General features: G+C 37.7%; 1 protein-coding gene across 1 annotated transcript; it reads right to left on the minus strand.

The window, feature by feature from the left end:
- Window positions 1–16,091: 16,091 nt before the first annotated feature.
- On the minus strand, window positions 16,092–17,030 carry LOC149949084 (3'-5' RNA nuclease TATDN2-like). The gene has a single exon (XM_090169162.1). It carries the CDS (start codon window positions 17,028–17,030, stop codon window positions 16,092–16,094), a length of 939 nt encoding a protein of 312 aa, XP_090025288.1.
- Between the last annotated feature and the right edge of the window lie 439 nt (window positions 17,031–17,469).

The following is a 17,469-nucleotide window of genomic DNA, read 5'->3' on the forward strand; positions in this document are numbered from 1 at the left end:
CATTCTGAATTAGGATCCCAGAGTCCCTTACACCTTAGAATTCGAATACTCAGAAGATGTAAGTATAAACTTTTCCACATTAAATTACTTTAAGTTATTTCTAACGATTTTGATTCCCCTTTCAGGAAAGTCGGTAAGGTTTTCCCTATTTCTACTACGAAGGGGGTATCGGTAACCCCAGACTGTCATATTCACATCGGTACTTTGGATGGTGGTGTTGGAATTGAGTTGACGGAAAGCCAGTTCAAGCAACTACGGAGAGCGAGCGGTCAAATCACTACGTTCTTGGAAGACGATTCGATCCCAAATTCATCTTTCATCTTTCCAATGACTTTTTTGTTTACGTCATTGAAAAGAGGATGATTCGTGGGATACCCCGAGAAATCGAAGTGATGGGAGGAATTTCCGAAGTCCGTGTAAACGTCCTCCGTTTGTATATTGTACGCGATGCTGTCCGTGTCCGTGAAAAGTAATCGGACCTTGTCACCGTAGGTCTTGCGCATGTACTCGTAATGAAACTCGTACATGGTTAGTTTCGAAAGATCCAAAACGGTTAAACCGGTGTAAATTGGTCTATTCAAAGTAAGTGACTTCTTCTTCATATGAATACCCACGAGGTTTTTGTGGAAAATCGTGAATTTTTCAAATGCCGGAGAAGACGCTTTCTTAATAGCCCGCTCAGGTGTTTGTACGAGATGGAAATCTATCCGATTTCTCAAGTTCGCCATTGTTTTATTTCGCACAATAAATACTGTTTGTAAAAAAATTAATCTACTTATTTTTCATTTACTTTGATTAATAACGTACCAAAACAGGAGTTGTTTAAAAGTTTGAAAAAATCTTTTTCAAAACTGTTTTTGGCAAGTTTCCTCTTTTCGGTATTGAAATTTATGAATGGGCGAAGCCAGGGAGATTGATCGAAAGAGAGTATTCTGTGAACTTTCGTGAGTTTAAGTCCCTTCGATACGTAGTATTTTTAATTACGATAGTGAACTACGTATCGCTCTTTGTTGTTGAGATTAGGGACGAGCTTAGGCAGAGTGTCTTTTGCTGGGAAGTTTAATCTTTGAAGCATCAGTTTGTAATAGGAAGAAAATTGATCCGTAGTTATTCTTTGAGATTCGGGTGCGAGGGGGTAGCAGTTGTGTTCATGATGCAACTCAACGGGGTATTCCAAGTCGACTTCCAAAATGAAGCCGTAGGGAAACTCGTGCGATAAAGTAACCACATGTTTATGGGTTTAGTCGAGTAGGTCTTCGACGGGCACCCAAGCGAACCTAGTCGTGGGTAAGTAATCGACCATGGCGAACCCGTAGAGATTATTTTTGTCAAGCTACATGATGTAATTACACTTTTTATTGGGGTCGTAGCTTTCGGGGATGTACGGGTTATTGGCTTCGGCGTAGCGGTGACAAATCATCGAAATTCCTTCCCGAATTCCCCGTTCAATAAACAAGTGCATGTCAATATCGAGTAGTAGCTCCAACTTCACTTTTGTCATGTGGAGGGCTGACTCCCAGGCAAACCCAGGTCCTAATAATTATAATTACGTGTTAACTTATTTATATCTAAAATAATCAAATACGTAAGTCGTACCGGTATAATGACAATGATCTCTGACTGCCGGATCATCTTGCGTAAGAATTTACTGACACACGTAACATTGTGTCGCGGTACGGCACAATTCTTCTTCGAATGGTGTGAGATTCATTGGAATATTTTCCTTCAATAATTTGGTGATGGTGCTCCGTTCCATCTACAAACTTTCAAGAAAAATGTCGATAGCGTCGGTTCCTCTATTCGTAACAGGGGCATTTGACTTTCCTGTAATAATGCTAAACGTCGTAGCGAAAATAAACTTTTTAATGAAACCAAATATAAATACCGTCGGGTCCTATTACGACGTAACTAAAACCACAAGCTACGTGCTCCGAAAGTTTCGTTGTTGATGATAGTGAGGAATCGGGTAAACAAGACTGGATTCGGTCAATTATAGATTCAAAATCCGCGTAAATGACATAGGGAACCTAAAAATAAATGTGTTAAGCTCTTAAATTCATGAATTTCCGAAATTATTTTTTACCTTTTGAAGCCAATTAATTTTTTCGAATTTTAAAACGGGATTTTTGTGTGGCATTTTGACAAGTTGGGGGTCGTGAACGTTGCAGTTTTTCACGTGTTCACTATGGTTTCTAGCACTATTTTGTCCTGAAAAGCGATGTAAGCAATAACGACACACGTGAATTTTCCCGTTATGGTTTGTGAAATGACTTAATAGTCGACTAATATCCGTAATTAGGCAAAAATGTTGGTTTCCTTTTGACTTGAGATAAAGCAGATCTATTTGATGATCTTCGGGGGCTCTGTTTTCGCTTACATGAAGAGGAAAAACTACTTTTTCGTAGCCGTAAACGTTGATAGATAGATTATTTTTATTTTCAAATTTTTTGAGTGTAAAATGATTTAATTCGAAAGGAAACGAAATGTCACTGCAGTCTAATTCTTTTTCAAACATCACGTATTTATTCTGATTATCGCGATGGGAATTTGGAGGTTGTGGATTCAGTTTAGCGAGGACACACCACAAGAAACACTTTTGGTCTTTGGTTTTAATATTTAATACTCCTTTGCCGGCATTATTGAGCTCAGGGGGAGATTTATATACGTACCCCGGACCAGCAGTATGTACGCTATATTATCGATTTGAAGAAACAAGATACGGTCTATGGTACAGCCACTGCCCATATCTTGGAATTCCTCAATCGCGTGTGTTATTTGCTTCACAGTTCACACACGAGTCTATTTGTGCTGGTATTACATCTGGTAAAAGTGTTGCTTGAGTTTTGCACCGGAAATACGGTAATGCCTCAACTTCCGCACCATCGTTTAATTCGCGTACGTATCTCACGCGAATAAAAATGTTCCACTTTAAGCCCCGCTTCTTATTAAAGTGATTTTTTAAATACTTCATTAATGCTGGTTTTAATGTTAAAATTAATATTTCGGAGTCTGTTTGGGTCGTTTTCGGAGTATACCGCGAGCTGACGATAGCGTCCTCAAAAACGGAGACTTCTTCGATGTTTTGAAGAAAATCGTCCGCCGATTGCTCGGATACGCCGACGTTTAGGAGATTTTGAAGCGGTTGGGGGTTGTCTTGATATCGGTGGTCTGGTGTGGCTGAAAGTGGGCTAAGCTGATGAACTCGCGAATGTTGAATTAATTTGTATCTTCGCGCAAAACAAATCTTACAGGTTGAACAAACATATTTTACATTTTCGTGTTGTTCTCGTACGTGGCGATTTAAAATTGACTTTTTAGAAAACTGTTTCGCGCATACGGTACACGGAAACATTTGTATGGTCTAGCTGTTTATCGCAACTGGTAAAGAGTGGAGGACTGACCTGATCTTTTATACCCTCCGCTTTCATGCCTATAGATCTGACATGTGTTAGACTCTGAACTCCATATATGTGAGATATTTTTATTTATAAAAACTCTATGTATCCCACTGTAGATTTTGTAATATGATAACGTTAACCAATATTTCCAGTACTATTTTGAATTTTTTTTTCATTCGTGTTCACCGACATATCCATTACTATTCAGTGGTACATCTATTCAGAACTAAAATATAATGTCTTTTCATGTAAGAAAAAAACATTGTATTTATTTATTTTTTAAATTATAAATTTTGAAACTCTTCTCCGAGAGTTTGCTTTATGACTTCTTCTTAAGCCAACAAAGCTTCCAAATCACAGTTATGATCATTTTTTTATTTTTTTCGTCATTAAGTGATTTTTTTCTGTTTTTTTTAATGACTTTTCCACCGGTGTGCTCCTCTTTTTTAAGTTTCGAGAGGTGGAAGAAGTGGGGGATAAGGATGTCGATGCTTGAGGTGTTGAAGTGGGTGATACTGATGTGACCGATGACGAGGAGGTGGCTGCGGAAGAAGTCGAAGGAGAATGTGTGGGTGATGTGGAGAGCAATGCCAAAAAAGCGTAGAGGCTTGGACATCCTCCTCCACAGTAATAGTCAAATCCATCTTCTCCAACTTTAAAAAAAAAACATAATAAAATGAAAACAAAGTCTTTTGTAAAAAAAGGTGTTCAAAAAATAACCATACTCATGATACCTGAATTAATGCCATCATCCCTCCGAAGGCCAGTCTTAGGTTAGTAGCAAAGGTAGACTTTGATGGTGTTGCTTTCTGGATCAGGTTCAAAGTGGCACCAAAATCCTTTATGATATTTTCGAATAATAACTTCGAACGTTCTAAAATTAAAATTGGGTAAATCGGGGCGACCTGGAACTGGGCCCAAGGTAGCTGTATATTTTAAGACCGCCACTACTACTGTTTTGTCTAAAGATGACATGTTTCCAGTTATTATTCAGAAGTCTGTATGACTTTGACTAAATCAGCACGAGCTTATATACTAGTCGAAAGGTGGAATTTACAATAACAAAAGTTCGATGTACATTCCTTACATTTCGAAAATGGTTATCTCTGCGTTTGAATGGGAACGGATTTAATTTTAAAGCAAAAATATATTTTAAAAGTTCGATGTACATTTCTTACATTTCGAAATTGGTTATCTTGGTGTTTCTATCAGATCTAACCAGATTGAAAATGGAATTTGTATAGGAACGTGATAGTTTAATCGATAAACATAACAAATATGATACAGACTCGGAACAACAAAGTGCTTCACATTCGGTTATTATAGTTAGAGGTCTGGGATGGTTAACTTTTATTCAATAGATAAAGCTTTCAGAATTATTCGTAACACGTTTTGATCAAGTAATTTATATTTCGGTATTACCTGATTAATTCTTTTATAAATTTGTAAAATTAATCGGAAAAACGACGTTTTTTTGATAAAAAGTTAAAATTTAACGAAATATTAAACGGCAAATTTCTTGGTTTACATTTTTTCCCGAAAAAAAAAACCAAATTTAAACATGGATAATGATTAACCGTCCCCGACCTTTAATTATAGTATATCATTAATTTATGAAAATTAAATATTATAACATATTGATTTAGACGATGCTTAAACTAACTTATCCTACAGGCGTTTGAATTAAATTATTGTTATTGAGTTAAGAAACGGAAAAATTGTTTGAATCAAAATATTTTATTTTCATGACAGTATTACATATTACATAATTTTATTTTCTGCGCTTTGAACAACGCGCAATTTGAATTATTAGAATGATATTTACACACTATTGGACATGGATCGGAAAGTTCTTGGTACTTAGGGCACCCTAAATCTTCGACGTTCACTAGTCTTTTTCCAAAAAGTTCGGAAAGGTTCAATTCTTTTTCCATCCCCTTTGTGAAAAAGGTTGCCGCTTTGGATTTTATGTTGGTAACTATCCCATCCAACTGGTCCAGTTGATGGTCACCCTCGTCCCAAAGCATCCCACAAACATGTCTAGAGATCCAACCGCACAGTCTCCTGTCTTTCGCGCTTAGCTCGATGTAAGGAAAAGGTGCTTTAAATGAGTAAACCCCATTATCCCCAGTTTCCACAACCAAAAACGACGTACTCATCGTTGGACCTCATAAAGTTGACTTCAATAATACACGAATTTCCTTCCGACCTTTAATTTATAAAATATAAGAAACGATTCCCTCAAACGTTTCATAATTTTTAGAAACCGTTTATATAACTAGCTACATCTATACTTACATCGTATTAGAATTCGAATTCCAAGTTACAAGGGACTCTGCGATCCTAATTCAGAATGATATTTTAAAGGAAAATTCTGGCTTTTATAGTAAACTTTGTTGCACTTTGTACCCCGCCTTAAACAATTAGGATTATACCACAACGTTCGAAACAGCAGATTAAGCAGGATTTGTAAATTAAGGGTATATCCACGCAATACATGTTTAAACAATTCACGGTCAATATTCAAATCCTCGTCTCCAATCTCCATGTAGTTTCTATGCGATACGGTACTCACAGCTCTCTCGCAGTACAATTACGACCGATGAACGCATCAAATACCGTCAATATAATTCCCCATGTTAATTCTATGCGGCATGGTGCTCGCGAGATACCGTTAAAATAATACTTCATGTTAATTCTATCGGGATTGACGGTCGGCGAACGCGTCGATGTTGAGCCGGTCCTTTTATTCTAGACACCGTCAAATAGTGCCCCATGTTATTTCTATGAGGCACGGTGCCGGTGTCCCGGTGCCTCATTAGTTGCCTCAAACGCGTCGATGTTGAGCCGGTCCTTTTATTCTAGACACCGTCCAATAGTGCCCCATGTTATTTCTATGAGGCACGGTGCCCGGTGTCCCGGTGCCTCATTAGGTGCCTCATAGAGCGTTCTCTCATTTATAACACTACTGGCACTTTCTAGCATAATTTTTGAAAGGGCTATGAGGATGCCTGTGTAACGTACTTTTATAGCAATAAGCGGCAGTAAACGGCCAGACCAACGTGTCGGGTTCAGTCTCTTTAATGTTATTGTCGATTCTCCGGTAAACGAAGAAAGTAATTCCCATCTATTTAAACTAAGTCCAAAAAAGGTATAAATTCTTTGCAAAAGTACGAAGAAATTTGACACTTCTCTAACCTCGGCGGAGTACTCCTGAATATACACCACTCATGGTGCTTGCGCCATCGTAGCCCTGGCCTCGACATTTTTTATGTCTCTTTCTAACTCACTCAAATTCGATAAAATTTCTTCAACAACACCTGCAGCGGTTCGATCTTTAAGGTTGAAAAATCCTAAAAAAGATTCTTTTACTGAACAGTCTGAACGTATCTTAGAACAATGCTGAGTTGATCCACTTTATTTATGTCTTGTGTACTGTCCACTATTAGTGTAAAAAACGGCGCGTTTTTTATTTTAGTCACTAGTGTTTGTCGTAATCGGTCTCCTAAACATTGAATGAGTTCGTTTTGTATCTTCGGACTGAGATATTTAGTAGATTATTAACTTGATTCAGTATTGGGTCATACTCTGAGAGAAGTTTAACATCGGAAAGGAAATTCCCATTGTAAACGTCTTCGAAATTTTCCCTATGACCTCGAAATGCTAAGCCATTTTTGGCTAATTTGAGTGTAATTTTAACTAGCCGTTCTAAAACGTTACGCCAAAATGAGGTTTCGCTTCGCAAACGATTTCCCGTCACCGTGTCAATTGTTCTATTTCTAAGCCACTGTTCCTTTAAATAACATGACCGAATATGGTTTTGGGAATTTTTATGCTGTTTATTTTTTTCTGTAAATTCCTTGCCAGTCCCTTACACCTATACCATGACACCACCCTCCTGGCGCTATATCAACATCTGTTTCTGAAAACAGCCAACACGGCTCGCAAAAGGCAGCATCCAGCTTTGGTGAGTAGCACAGCCAAGATGTTTCGAATTGAAGACCAGATTTTTTTTTTTTTGTAGAAGACCGCGGGGAAAGACCGACCTTTGGTATCTTTCGGAAAGGGGCCCATTGGTCTGCACGAACCAAGTTGTGAGATTAACCTTTTGGTATCCGAATCCAATATTTTAGAAATTCCATAGTGTCCCATATCAGATGGAAAAGCTTCGTTTATTATATTAACCGTATTTTTTCCTGAATTGTCAACGACCGCCAATAAAGTTGAATTTTCATCCGTTAAACATTCTTTAACTAGACTAGAATACTTTTCGGAACCAGAGTATGGTTTTGCCACATTTTCCAGTGGTTCAGTATTTGAATTTATCGAACACAAAGTCTGCGATAAGTTGGAATCTTCACCAATTTCATCATGCGAAGGTGAACGACATGAAATGGTTACTGACCTTTCCGAGGCTATTGCATTTATATCTACATGTAAATGATCTGCGCTTTCTTCGATTTTCTTCATTTCATTCACTGGCACTATTTCTTGAGTATTTGAGCTATCACAACCCAACTCCGTTATTTTATTAAAGAAAGTTGTTAATTTTGGAATAATTTTTAACTGCTTTGACAACTTTTCTTCAGAAATTTGACGCTTTTTCCTCTTCTGAGCACCGCTTTGGGCCTTTAATTTTGAGCCGGACTTATCCAATTTGTCACTTTCCATAATTGAACACTTATAAAATTAACGTACAGTTTTGAGAGCTAACGCCACCAAGAGCAGTACCAGGGGGTTTATTAACACTTTCTTTGTTCGAGTGATTGGAGTTGCAGAGCTACGCAGTCCGATCTTTAACTGTTGGTAAAAATGTATAAATTAAATCTGGCAGGTATCCACAAGTTTCTAGAGAACTTGTAAAAAATGGGGTGAAGGGGGTAAGTGACGAAGACATGCTTAATGATGCTTTAAACAATACTAAAATTCAACATTACTCCGTAGTGGAGCTAGGGTTCGTTGCGCAGCTTGCACCCCAACACCGCTTAAGATTATCGCCCCTCCATATAAATATAAAAGTTTAAAAAAAAGTAAAATTATAGTTTCCCATCATAGCTTACGTAGAAACTTAGATTTACTAAGAATTAAAACAGATTAATAACGGTATATTAGTATTACCTAAAAAAGTATTACGTCGCCTTGTGTGGTCGTTCACCCTATTTCATCAAAAAAATATGAAATGCGTGAGGGAAACGATTAAGTTTTAGTTCCATTTATGTAAGATTTTCGATTTTAAAGGGTTAATTCTGTATTAATCAACTTGATAAACAAATTACTATAAGTATAAAACTAATAAAACATACAGAAAATAAAAATAACTTACAAACTTAAAAGTCAGTGCCAAATGAGTGATCAACTCATCTACAATACAGATTATCCGTATACTTGCGACTAAATGCCAGACTCTTTTTGGGGGTCAAAAAGGGCAAAGAATGGGAGGTGGTAATTCTAGCTCTATTATTGGTCAAACCACGCTAGCTCTCCAAAGGTTTCAAGTTATGTTGTCTTTTAATTCATGGTGAATCATGAATGAATATAAATATTGTAGTGTCTTGTGATTTCATAGTTACAAGTAAATGAAAAGTATTAACTGTATTTTTTTGTAAAATAATATTTAGCATCTATTCGGATTTAAATTTATGTATTAAATATTTAAAAAAAATTAAACTCCTGAAAATATTGAAAACATTTTATTGTTTACGTGAGTATTGGCAAAGGCTTAATATTTTTATATTAAAAAATTAAATACAAATCTACTATAGTAGTAGTGAAAATTCTAGAAATACAGTAGTAGTTTTAATCTACTCCTGTAATTCTACAATTTTTACATATGTAAATATCTTCTTTTCCAGTATACTCAACACATTTCCAATGGTGCCACTTTTCACATTTATCACAAGCGACCATGTCCATAGTTGTCGAAATCTTTGGACAGGAATAACATTTCCAAAGATCAGTTTTTATATTTAAAATTTGGTTTATTATTAGCATGGCTTCCGAAGTAAAATACTTTATGGCAGCATCTCTAATCTTTGCACTAATATTAATAACTTCGTCTTGTACATTTTCAGGTATTATTTCAATGTTTGATTCTTCTATTTTCCCACATCCATCTATAGCTTTATCTACTATGCTTTTTTCAACAAAATATTTGAGAAACTGCACAATTTTTTTGCGCTCTAACACCGACCTTTTAGATAGTTTACTGAAAGTTGATTTTCCAAGGGTAGGTTTATTATCTTCAGGTATAGTTGTACAATAAGAATGTTCAGGAGTGGTTGAATGTTCATGGTTTCCATTAGAACGTTTCTTAGTTAAATAAAATTCCATTGAAGCTTTCTCGGCTAGGTCTGGTTTTGCGTAACGAATATTAGTTGTGCTTCGCTTCTTTACAGTAGAAAAAAATCTCTTCTGCTTTTCAACGAGCTTGTTGTGTGGAATCTTGATTGTTGGAATATGCATGTCTGTAGGATTATTTTGACTATTTGTTGCCACAGTATTTATGTCCAACCCATCCATTTTGGTTTTAATACTCTCAATGCGAGTTGATTTAGAAATTTGTATATCCAGTAAAGATTTAGATGCTGTTACTTGTTTTTCAACTGTATTTAAAATATCTATATTTTGGCATTTCCTAATTGCGCCAATTAATGCTTCCACTTTTGAAATTAAAGATTCTTTCTCATTCTCTAAAGATTGCTTTCTGTTACAATCAGATAACACTTTTTGTAAGAAAGAAACATCAGTTTCGTTGGTCACATTTTTAGATGTTTCATGAGTTTCTTGGCATTCCATAGAACTGGTTAGTTGTGCCATGTTAGTTGGGTTATTATTTGATTCAATTTGCTTCTCTGAAAATTTTTCACTTTCAACGATATTGACTAGATGAATGTGTTTACATAAGTTGGAATTAATAAAGCGGTCTAGGCATGTGCATGAAAATTTATGTATGCATACTTTACATATTGCACATGATGCGTGACAATTGTTACAAATATTAGTCTTCTTGGTGACAATATACTTAATGTTATCATACGCATCAGTGTCTGCGTCTTTCAAAGATTCTTCACTACATACTTGCCATGAAACTTCAGAAATTTTTTCAACTAAAGAAATAGGCATTTCAATGGCATGTTTGTGTCGTTTGAAGTTTTTTGATGATTTCCAAGTTATTTTTCCCTTTAAAAGTTTGATAACTCGATGGTGTGTCTGGGTATGATCGTAATTAAACAGGGTTGCCAAACATTTATCAACTCTTTTATTTTGTTTTCCCTCAAGATACTGATGTTTGAAAACTTTGTGAAATGCTTCCAAGTGCATATTTGTATTTATTTCACTATCTTCTCTGTAGCATGCAGCCCATTGCTTCTTACAAGTGGCCCACTCTTTTACAAAATAATTTCCAAAATCTACAGTGCTTTCATTTTCTTGCATTTCCGAGAGGAAGGTTTCCAACATTAATTCAAACTTTTCAGGAATTATTTCATCCATCAACACTGTTATTCCCTTAAACACTTGTGAAGAAACTTCTTTTTTAGGTATTATTGGTAACTTCTTTTGTATATCGTGGTAAACATGCCATTTACATAGTAATTTTTTACTTTCTTCTCCAAACACATTGCACCAGCTTGAATAATATTGTGGGGCTTTGTCTGACATTATTAGTTTCGCTTTTATATCCCCAACTACGTTCTTAATTTCTTGAAAAAATATCCTCAACACTTCTCCGTCTTCTCTATTTGAGATCAACCAACCAACTGGTATTCCTTCTTCAAATTCATCAATTACCAAAACAGTTATCAATTTGAAACTGTAGGCATTTGTACCATGAGTAGCGTCAAAACAAATAATTTTTTCTCCAAATTGTTTTAGCATGTTTCGTTGAAATGGGGACATTATTCCCAATGCAAAATCTTGTGGTTTAAAATCTACATAATGTGTATTTTCAGGAATTTGATTTCTGTCCTCATGTTGCTTTTTGTAAAGTAGTATGGTTTTATTATTACTGGCAACTTTCTCGCAAACATACGCATCAACGCTTAGATGGTCTTCCGCGTGGCGTTCTGTGGTATTCAAACCAAATGATTTTCCAATATTATTTAAATCTTTGGTAACTGTAAGATGCTTCCTTTGCAAATGGTCTACATTACTCTCATATAGTCATCCAGTACTCTTTTCCTTCTCACACCTTGAGTCAGTTTAGCTGCAATCATTTGCCTATCTGATTTCGGTATTCGAATATGACATAGTTCCACATTATGACCATAGTGAGTGTTACAAGAGTAGAGAATAACTTTTCCATTTCCAAGTTGAATATACACTTTTAGCGTAGCAGTACATTGCCCATTGATTTTAGAAGTTCCCATAGCTTTTGATTGTCGCTGCCTTAGTGTAGTTTTCCTGTAATGTCCAGCTCTGTTACAATACCAATACTCAACTTTTTCAGTCTTCCTGTTGCAAGTTTTGTTTTTCAAATACTGTATATTATATTTCTTCTCGAAGTCATCTTTAAATGACAGAAATGCTGAAATAATTTTTGTTGGTTTTAAGTGTTTGTTAAATTAAATTGTAAAAAAGTATTTCAAGTTACCTGCGTAATCAATAAAACAGTGCTCCTTATCTTCAAAAATTATTTTATGAACATTAGTTAAATGTTTTTTTTAATTCATTTATGGTTTTAAAGGAATCAGTACAATTAGACTCCCTACATTTTATACTAAATTCCTTATTTTCTTCCATATTTAATTAAAAAGGTAAAAAAACATTTATATTGTAGCATTATAAATTATTACATTAAGGTCTAAATTGTTTTTTTAAAGAATTAACTATTAATAGTTCTTTTCCTCCATATTTATTTAAAAAAGTATGAAACATTTATATTCTAGCGTTAGAAATTATTATTTACTAATTTTATTAAATTAATTATATATAGTGGTAAGTTCTTAGTTCCTTCATATTAAATATAAGTAATAAAACAGACAGACATACTTCACAAAAGTCGCGCCAAAAAAATGTTAAAAAAACGTGGGTTTGTTTTTCAGTAAGTTTATATACTTTTACCATGAGTTGAAAAACTTTCTCTTAACTTACCAATAAAAAGACAACATAACTTGAAACCTTTGGAGAGCTAGCGTGGTTTGACCAATAATAGAGCTAGAATTACCACCTCCCATTCTTTGCCCTTTTTGACCCCCAAAAAGAGTCTGGCATTTAGTCGCAAGTATCCGTATAAACCGTTTCCGTTAATCTAAAAATTGAACACGATCAACTAAAACTTCGACGGAGTCGGACAAACTTCCATCTACAGTTATTACTACCTTAGTAGCCGCCGGTCTCAAGAAAGCAAAATTCGTATTTGGAATCTTGGATAAAATTAACTAATATTTATTGTTTATTATGTATGTTCTTTAATTTAATATGTAACCTAATTTTTAATGTGTATCAGAGGCATTTTGCAGGATAAAGGTTTATATTTTTACCAATAGTTAAAGATAATTTTTTTCATTGATTTAAAAAAAAATGAATATATGAACAAATATTACTTAAAAAAAGGCCCCTATTTTGTGAAAATGCCAAAAAAGTTAAATTCCGTGGTATATCTTCCATTCACGCCTAGATCACGTGTAAATTTAATTATTAATTGGATTTCGTGTTGTAACCCAAATCAACACGTGTAGCTCACGTGTCAATTTACACTAATTCAATTTCGTGTATGGTAACCCAAATCAACACGCGTAGGTCACGTGTAAATTTACACTAATTTAATTTCGTGTTCGGCAGCCCAAAGGAACACGTGTAGAACACATGCGTATATTGTGAACACGTGTATTCTGTTACATTTACCAAATATCCATGAAATTTTTACGTGGCTTTGCTACCTGGGTAAGGGCCTAAAAAACAGATACTTTACACGACATAAATATAACTAAATTCTCAATAACTCTGATTTAACAGCCTGAATGAAAAACAAAACCTTGTAAAATAAAAATTAGGTTAAAAAATTACATTTCATAATATCTTCACCTATGATAATTTACCATGTACATATATAATTAAGTGCCTTATTAATTATATTTTGTGCGGTACACTAATCAAACACACCCTCCTGTAGACCATTTTGCAAACGTGAAATACTATATGGCGTTGGTGTTTTATTTTAAACCAGAAAAACCCGTGCAGACCCCTTGTATTTGAATAGTCTTAGTCGATAATTCAAAATAACGGTCAAAACCCCACCGATCAGTTTAATAAAATATTTTCGGCGGCGTAGTCGTTGGCCATTTTCGGTATGGAGATATAGGCCGGAAAGCAGGCAGGGCTGCCAGATTTCGATAGACCGAAAACGGCCAACTTTCTCAAATGTTTTAGTTTTCAAAACAAAAATTTTGCGGCGTAGCTATCGACTAAGACTATACCTTTACGTGTACGATAACCGAAACCTACACGTGTTGACCACGAGTATTTGTGCACGAATTTCTTTACGTAGACAGTAACCGAAATCAACACGTGTAGGCCACAGGTATTTGTGCACGAATCTATTTACGTAGACGGTAATCGAAATGAACATGTGTAGGCCACAAGTATTTGTGCACGAATTTCTTTACGTGTACGGTAACCGAAACCAACACGTGTAGGCCACGAGTATTTGTACACTAATTTATTTTCCTGGATGGTAACCGAAGCCAACACGTGTAGGCCACGAGTATTTGTGCACGAACTTCATTTGGTGTACAAAAAACCCCAGGAACACGTGTGGATGACGTGTAATATTTCTCCACACGTCTGTTCCACTAAAATAACTTAGTATCCACCAAATCTACACGTTTTGTTGCTACCTGGGAATGCTTAGAACGATAGGTCTTATAATGGAAGCTAGCTAACCATAGTAACAGAATCAAAATGACGCTCCTAAATGAAATAGATTCGCTTTGCGCGAATTTCACTTTCAGAAATGCAAAATAAGTGAAAGGTCGATAATGGGAAAGTGGTTGCGCGGGTAATAGGTGATAATAACCGTGAATTTCTTACAATGAAGACAAGGATACTAAACAAGTTAAATTGTTTATTGAACATGCAGGTGGACGAATGAAGAGAACAAAACAACCCAGAAATAACCAACATTAAACATTTGGTCGCGGGTTTATATAGGTATAATAAAAAACATCGAGGAATTAAAATTATCTAAATAACTTACTAAAAAAACACAAGTTCAAAATGCTGCTTGAACACATCGGACGCAACGTCGAACATGAATACGTACTGTTTACCGTTAACCAAAGATCCATAATTTAATTTGGAGAACGGTCATTAGAAGTTGCGGTCCACCATGTAAATGTTTGATATGTATATGGTTGATAATTAGATCTGTTAGTTTATTTCTTCGAGGTAGTAGCATTGGATGACGTTTTTCGGTCTACAGCTTAGCGTGGTTAAGGCGCCTTCCCATCATGATAATACCTCGACGATCCAGAAACGGGCACAGAGGTACGAGCTTGCTTTTGGTCGGAAGGTTATTCTTCTGCCGAAGAAGTTTATATTCTTCACGGAAGACTTTCTGTTGGATTCTCTTGACCCAATAGACAAGCGCTCTCTTCAATGGTAAGTACTCCAGTCCTTCTTGATTACTTATTGCCCTTAGAGATACGCAGGTTAAAAAGATATCGTAAAATGTACGCCGTTATATGTGTTAAGGTTCGTAGTGATGAATACTTCATTAGAAGCGAGTTGTCGACTTGGCATTGAGCTACTACCGGTACTGCAACCATTTCTTCAATGAGGCAATCCTTTGGTTCCTCGGTAACTGGTACGATTTTTGAATGCGTATAAGTCAGTAGCCACTCTAGACCCTTCCACCATAATGGATGTTCTTTAAGTGACCTTGCTAGAATTCCCCGAGAGGCATAGTCAGCCGGATTTGTTACACCGGGTGCGTAGTTGCAATGAGCTATCGGGATTAATTCTTGAATCTTGGCGACTCTGTTCGCCAGAACGACTTCCAGCGATGTGGAGGGTCCTGTATCCAAGCTAAGGCGATCGTGGAATCTGTCCAACAATGCGTGTCTGTGAATTTTTCCTTGATTGCTGTTTGAACAACTTTTATCAGCCTTGCCAGTTATACAGCTCCAACCAGTTCCAGCCTTGGTAACGTCGTCTTCTTTAAAGGAGTGACCTAGGTTTTAGCTGTGTTAAGTTTAACACAGGTTTGGCCTGTTACCGAGGTAGTCTTTAGGTAAACGGCTGCAGCGACGGCTTTTTATGATGCGTCGCAGTATAGGGGAAGACGAGGTCAAGGTTTGACCGTTGAGTTCGATTAAACAATTAAGTTTAGGAAACCAAATGATAACTTAAAAAACAAGTCTTTATTCTGCGCTCCGATATCGTGTATACAGTTCGATAACCTTTCCACCGAGTCCAGGCTTACAATAACCATCGGCCTCCTGTAAGCACCGCCTTATAACGTCCAAAAAGCCCGCCGATGTCAACCCTTGAACTCCAGATAAGACTCCCGCCGCTGGACTGGTGGCGCCATCTCTCCATCGCTCCTGCAACCAAACCATAAACAAAACCCACCGAGGCTTCCCGTAACTAGCTCCCCGTTACATCTTCCCCCGCCCCAAAAAAGGGAAGCCTCGGAAAAAACGGAAACAAGAGAATTGATCAAAGAGACTTTATTGAAAAAAACCAGCCGAAACTTCAAACCGATAAATAAATACCGTACAACTGCTGAACGTTCTCCAACAGAGCCGCCGCCAGAGGATCCACCGCACAACCCCGCAAAGTAGCCAACCGATGTACTAACACCCCCGCAAGGCCCGGCAGCGGAACCGAGACGTCCGAAAAATAGTCCACCGGCAGACCCCCAGGAACAAACAATGGTGCAGCTGATTCCACCACAATCCGACCTACCGCAGCCCGCCGAAACACTTCCCGGGCCGGCCCCAAAGACGGAAAAGTGGCCATGGGGGAGTATCCCAGCCACAGGTTCGGAAAATACCCTAAGAATTGGTCCGCGTCCCACCGAGACCCCGAGAAATTATGAAGCAAAATGTGTTGCGACCGTCCGACATATTCTTTAAGTAACCGAAACACCTCCGAATACGCCCCCCGACACTGCACCACGACCGGAAACTGATACCGCCGGGCCAGCTCAAGCTGAGCAATGAACACCGCTCGCTGGACCGAGTATGGAACCCGACCCCCAATGCTCCGATCCAGTCCACACGCACCGATCCCTACCACCCGATTATGCCTCAAAATGCCCTCAATTGCCACCGAAAACCCGGCGACACTTCCATCCAACGCATTCCTCGGCGGCACACCGACCACCACCCAAACCCGAGAATTCGCCACCAACCGATCCAATGCCACCGGCAAAGTAGCCGGAAGAGCCAAATTAGAGACGCACCCGACGAAGCCGTCCCCGAAATATCCAGGCTTTAACTCCACCAACCGATCAAATGACATATCAGCCGGCCAGAACAGCTTCTTAGAAATCTGGGTAATGTACCCAAACCCATCCAAATGCCGAAAAGCACACCTCTCCAACGCTGCCTGAGCCTCCGACGGTCGAGAACCCACCGAGACGTCCAAACAAACGGTAGCCACCGCCGACGGACCAACAAACGGTACCATTTGCGAAGCAACCGGAACCATGGACGGAACTTCCTCAGAACCCTGCTTCACCGGAACATCCGAATCCTCAGACCCTTTCTCCAACACCGCCGCTGCCTCCAAAACCTCCAACAGTAACGCCTGTCCAAAACCTCCGACCCCAGTCGCACGACGCACCACCAGACGTTCGACCTCCACCAACTCGTCCCTGCCACCATCACTCAGCAAGAGTACGTCCTCGACCACCCCAGGATCCAATACCTCTTCCGACATACCTGCAACTAACCATCTAAATTACTACAAAGATTCCCTAGTCGTTACAAAAGGAGAACCCCCAACTGGCCAAGACAAAAAAAACCATCCAAGCTCAACCCATGGCCAAAATGATCCCGAAGATACGTCGCACCCTGAGGACCCGACCGCAGCTTTCCGAACCGGCCCTGGAGTAATATCATAAACA

This window comes from Leiobunum rupestre, chromosome 3, assembly GCF_980474605.1.
Source record: "Leiobunum rupestre chromosome 3, qqLeiRupe1.1.hap1, whole genome shotgun sequence".
NCBI lineage: Eukaryota > Metazoa > Arthropoda > Arachnida > Opiliones > Sclerosomatidae > Leiobunum > Leiobunum rupestre.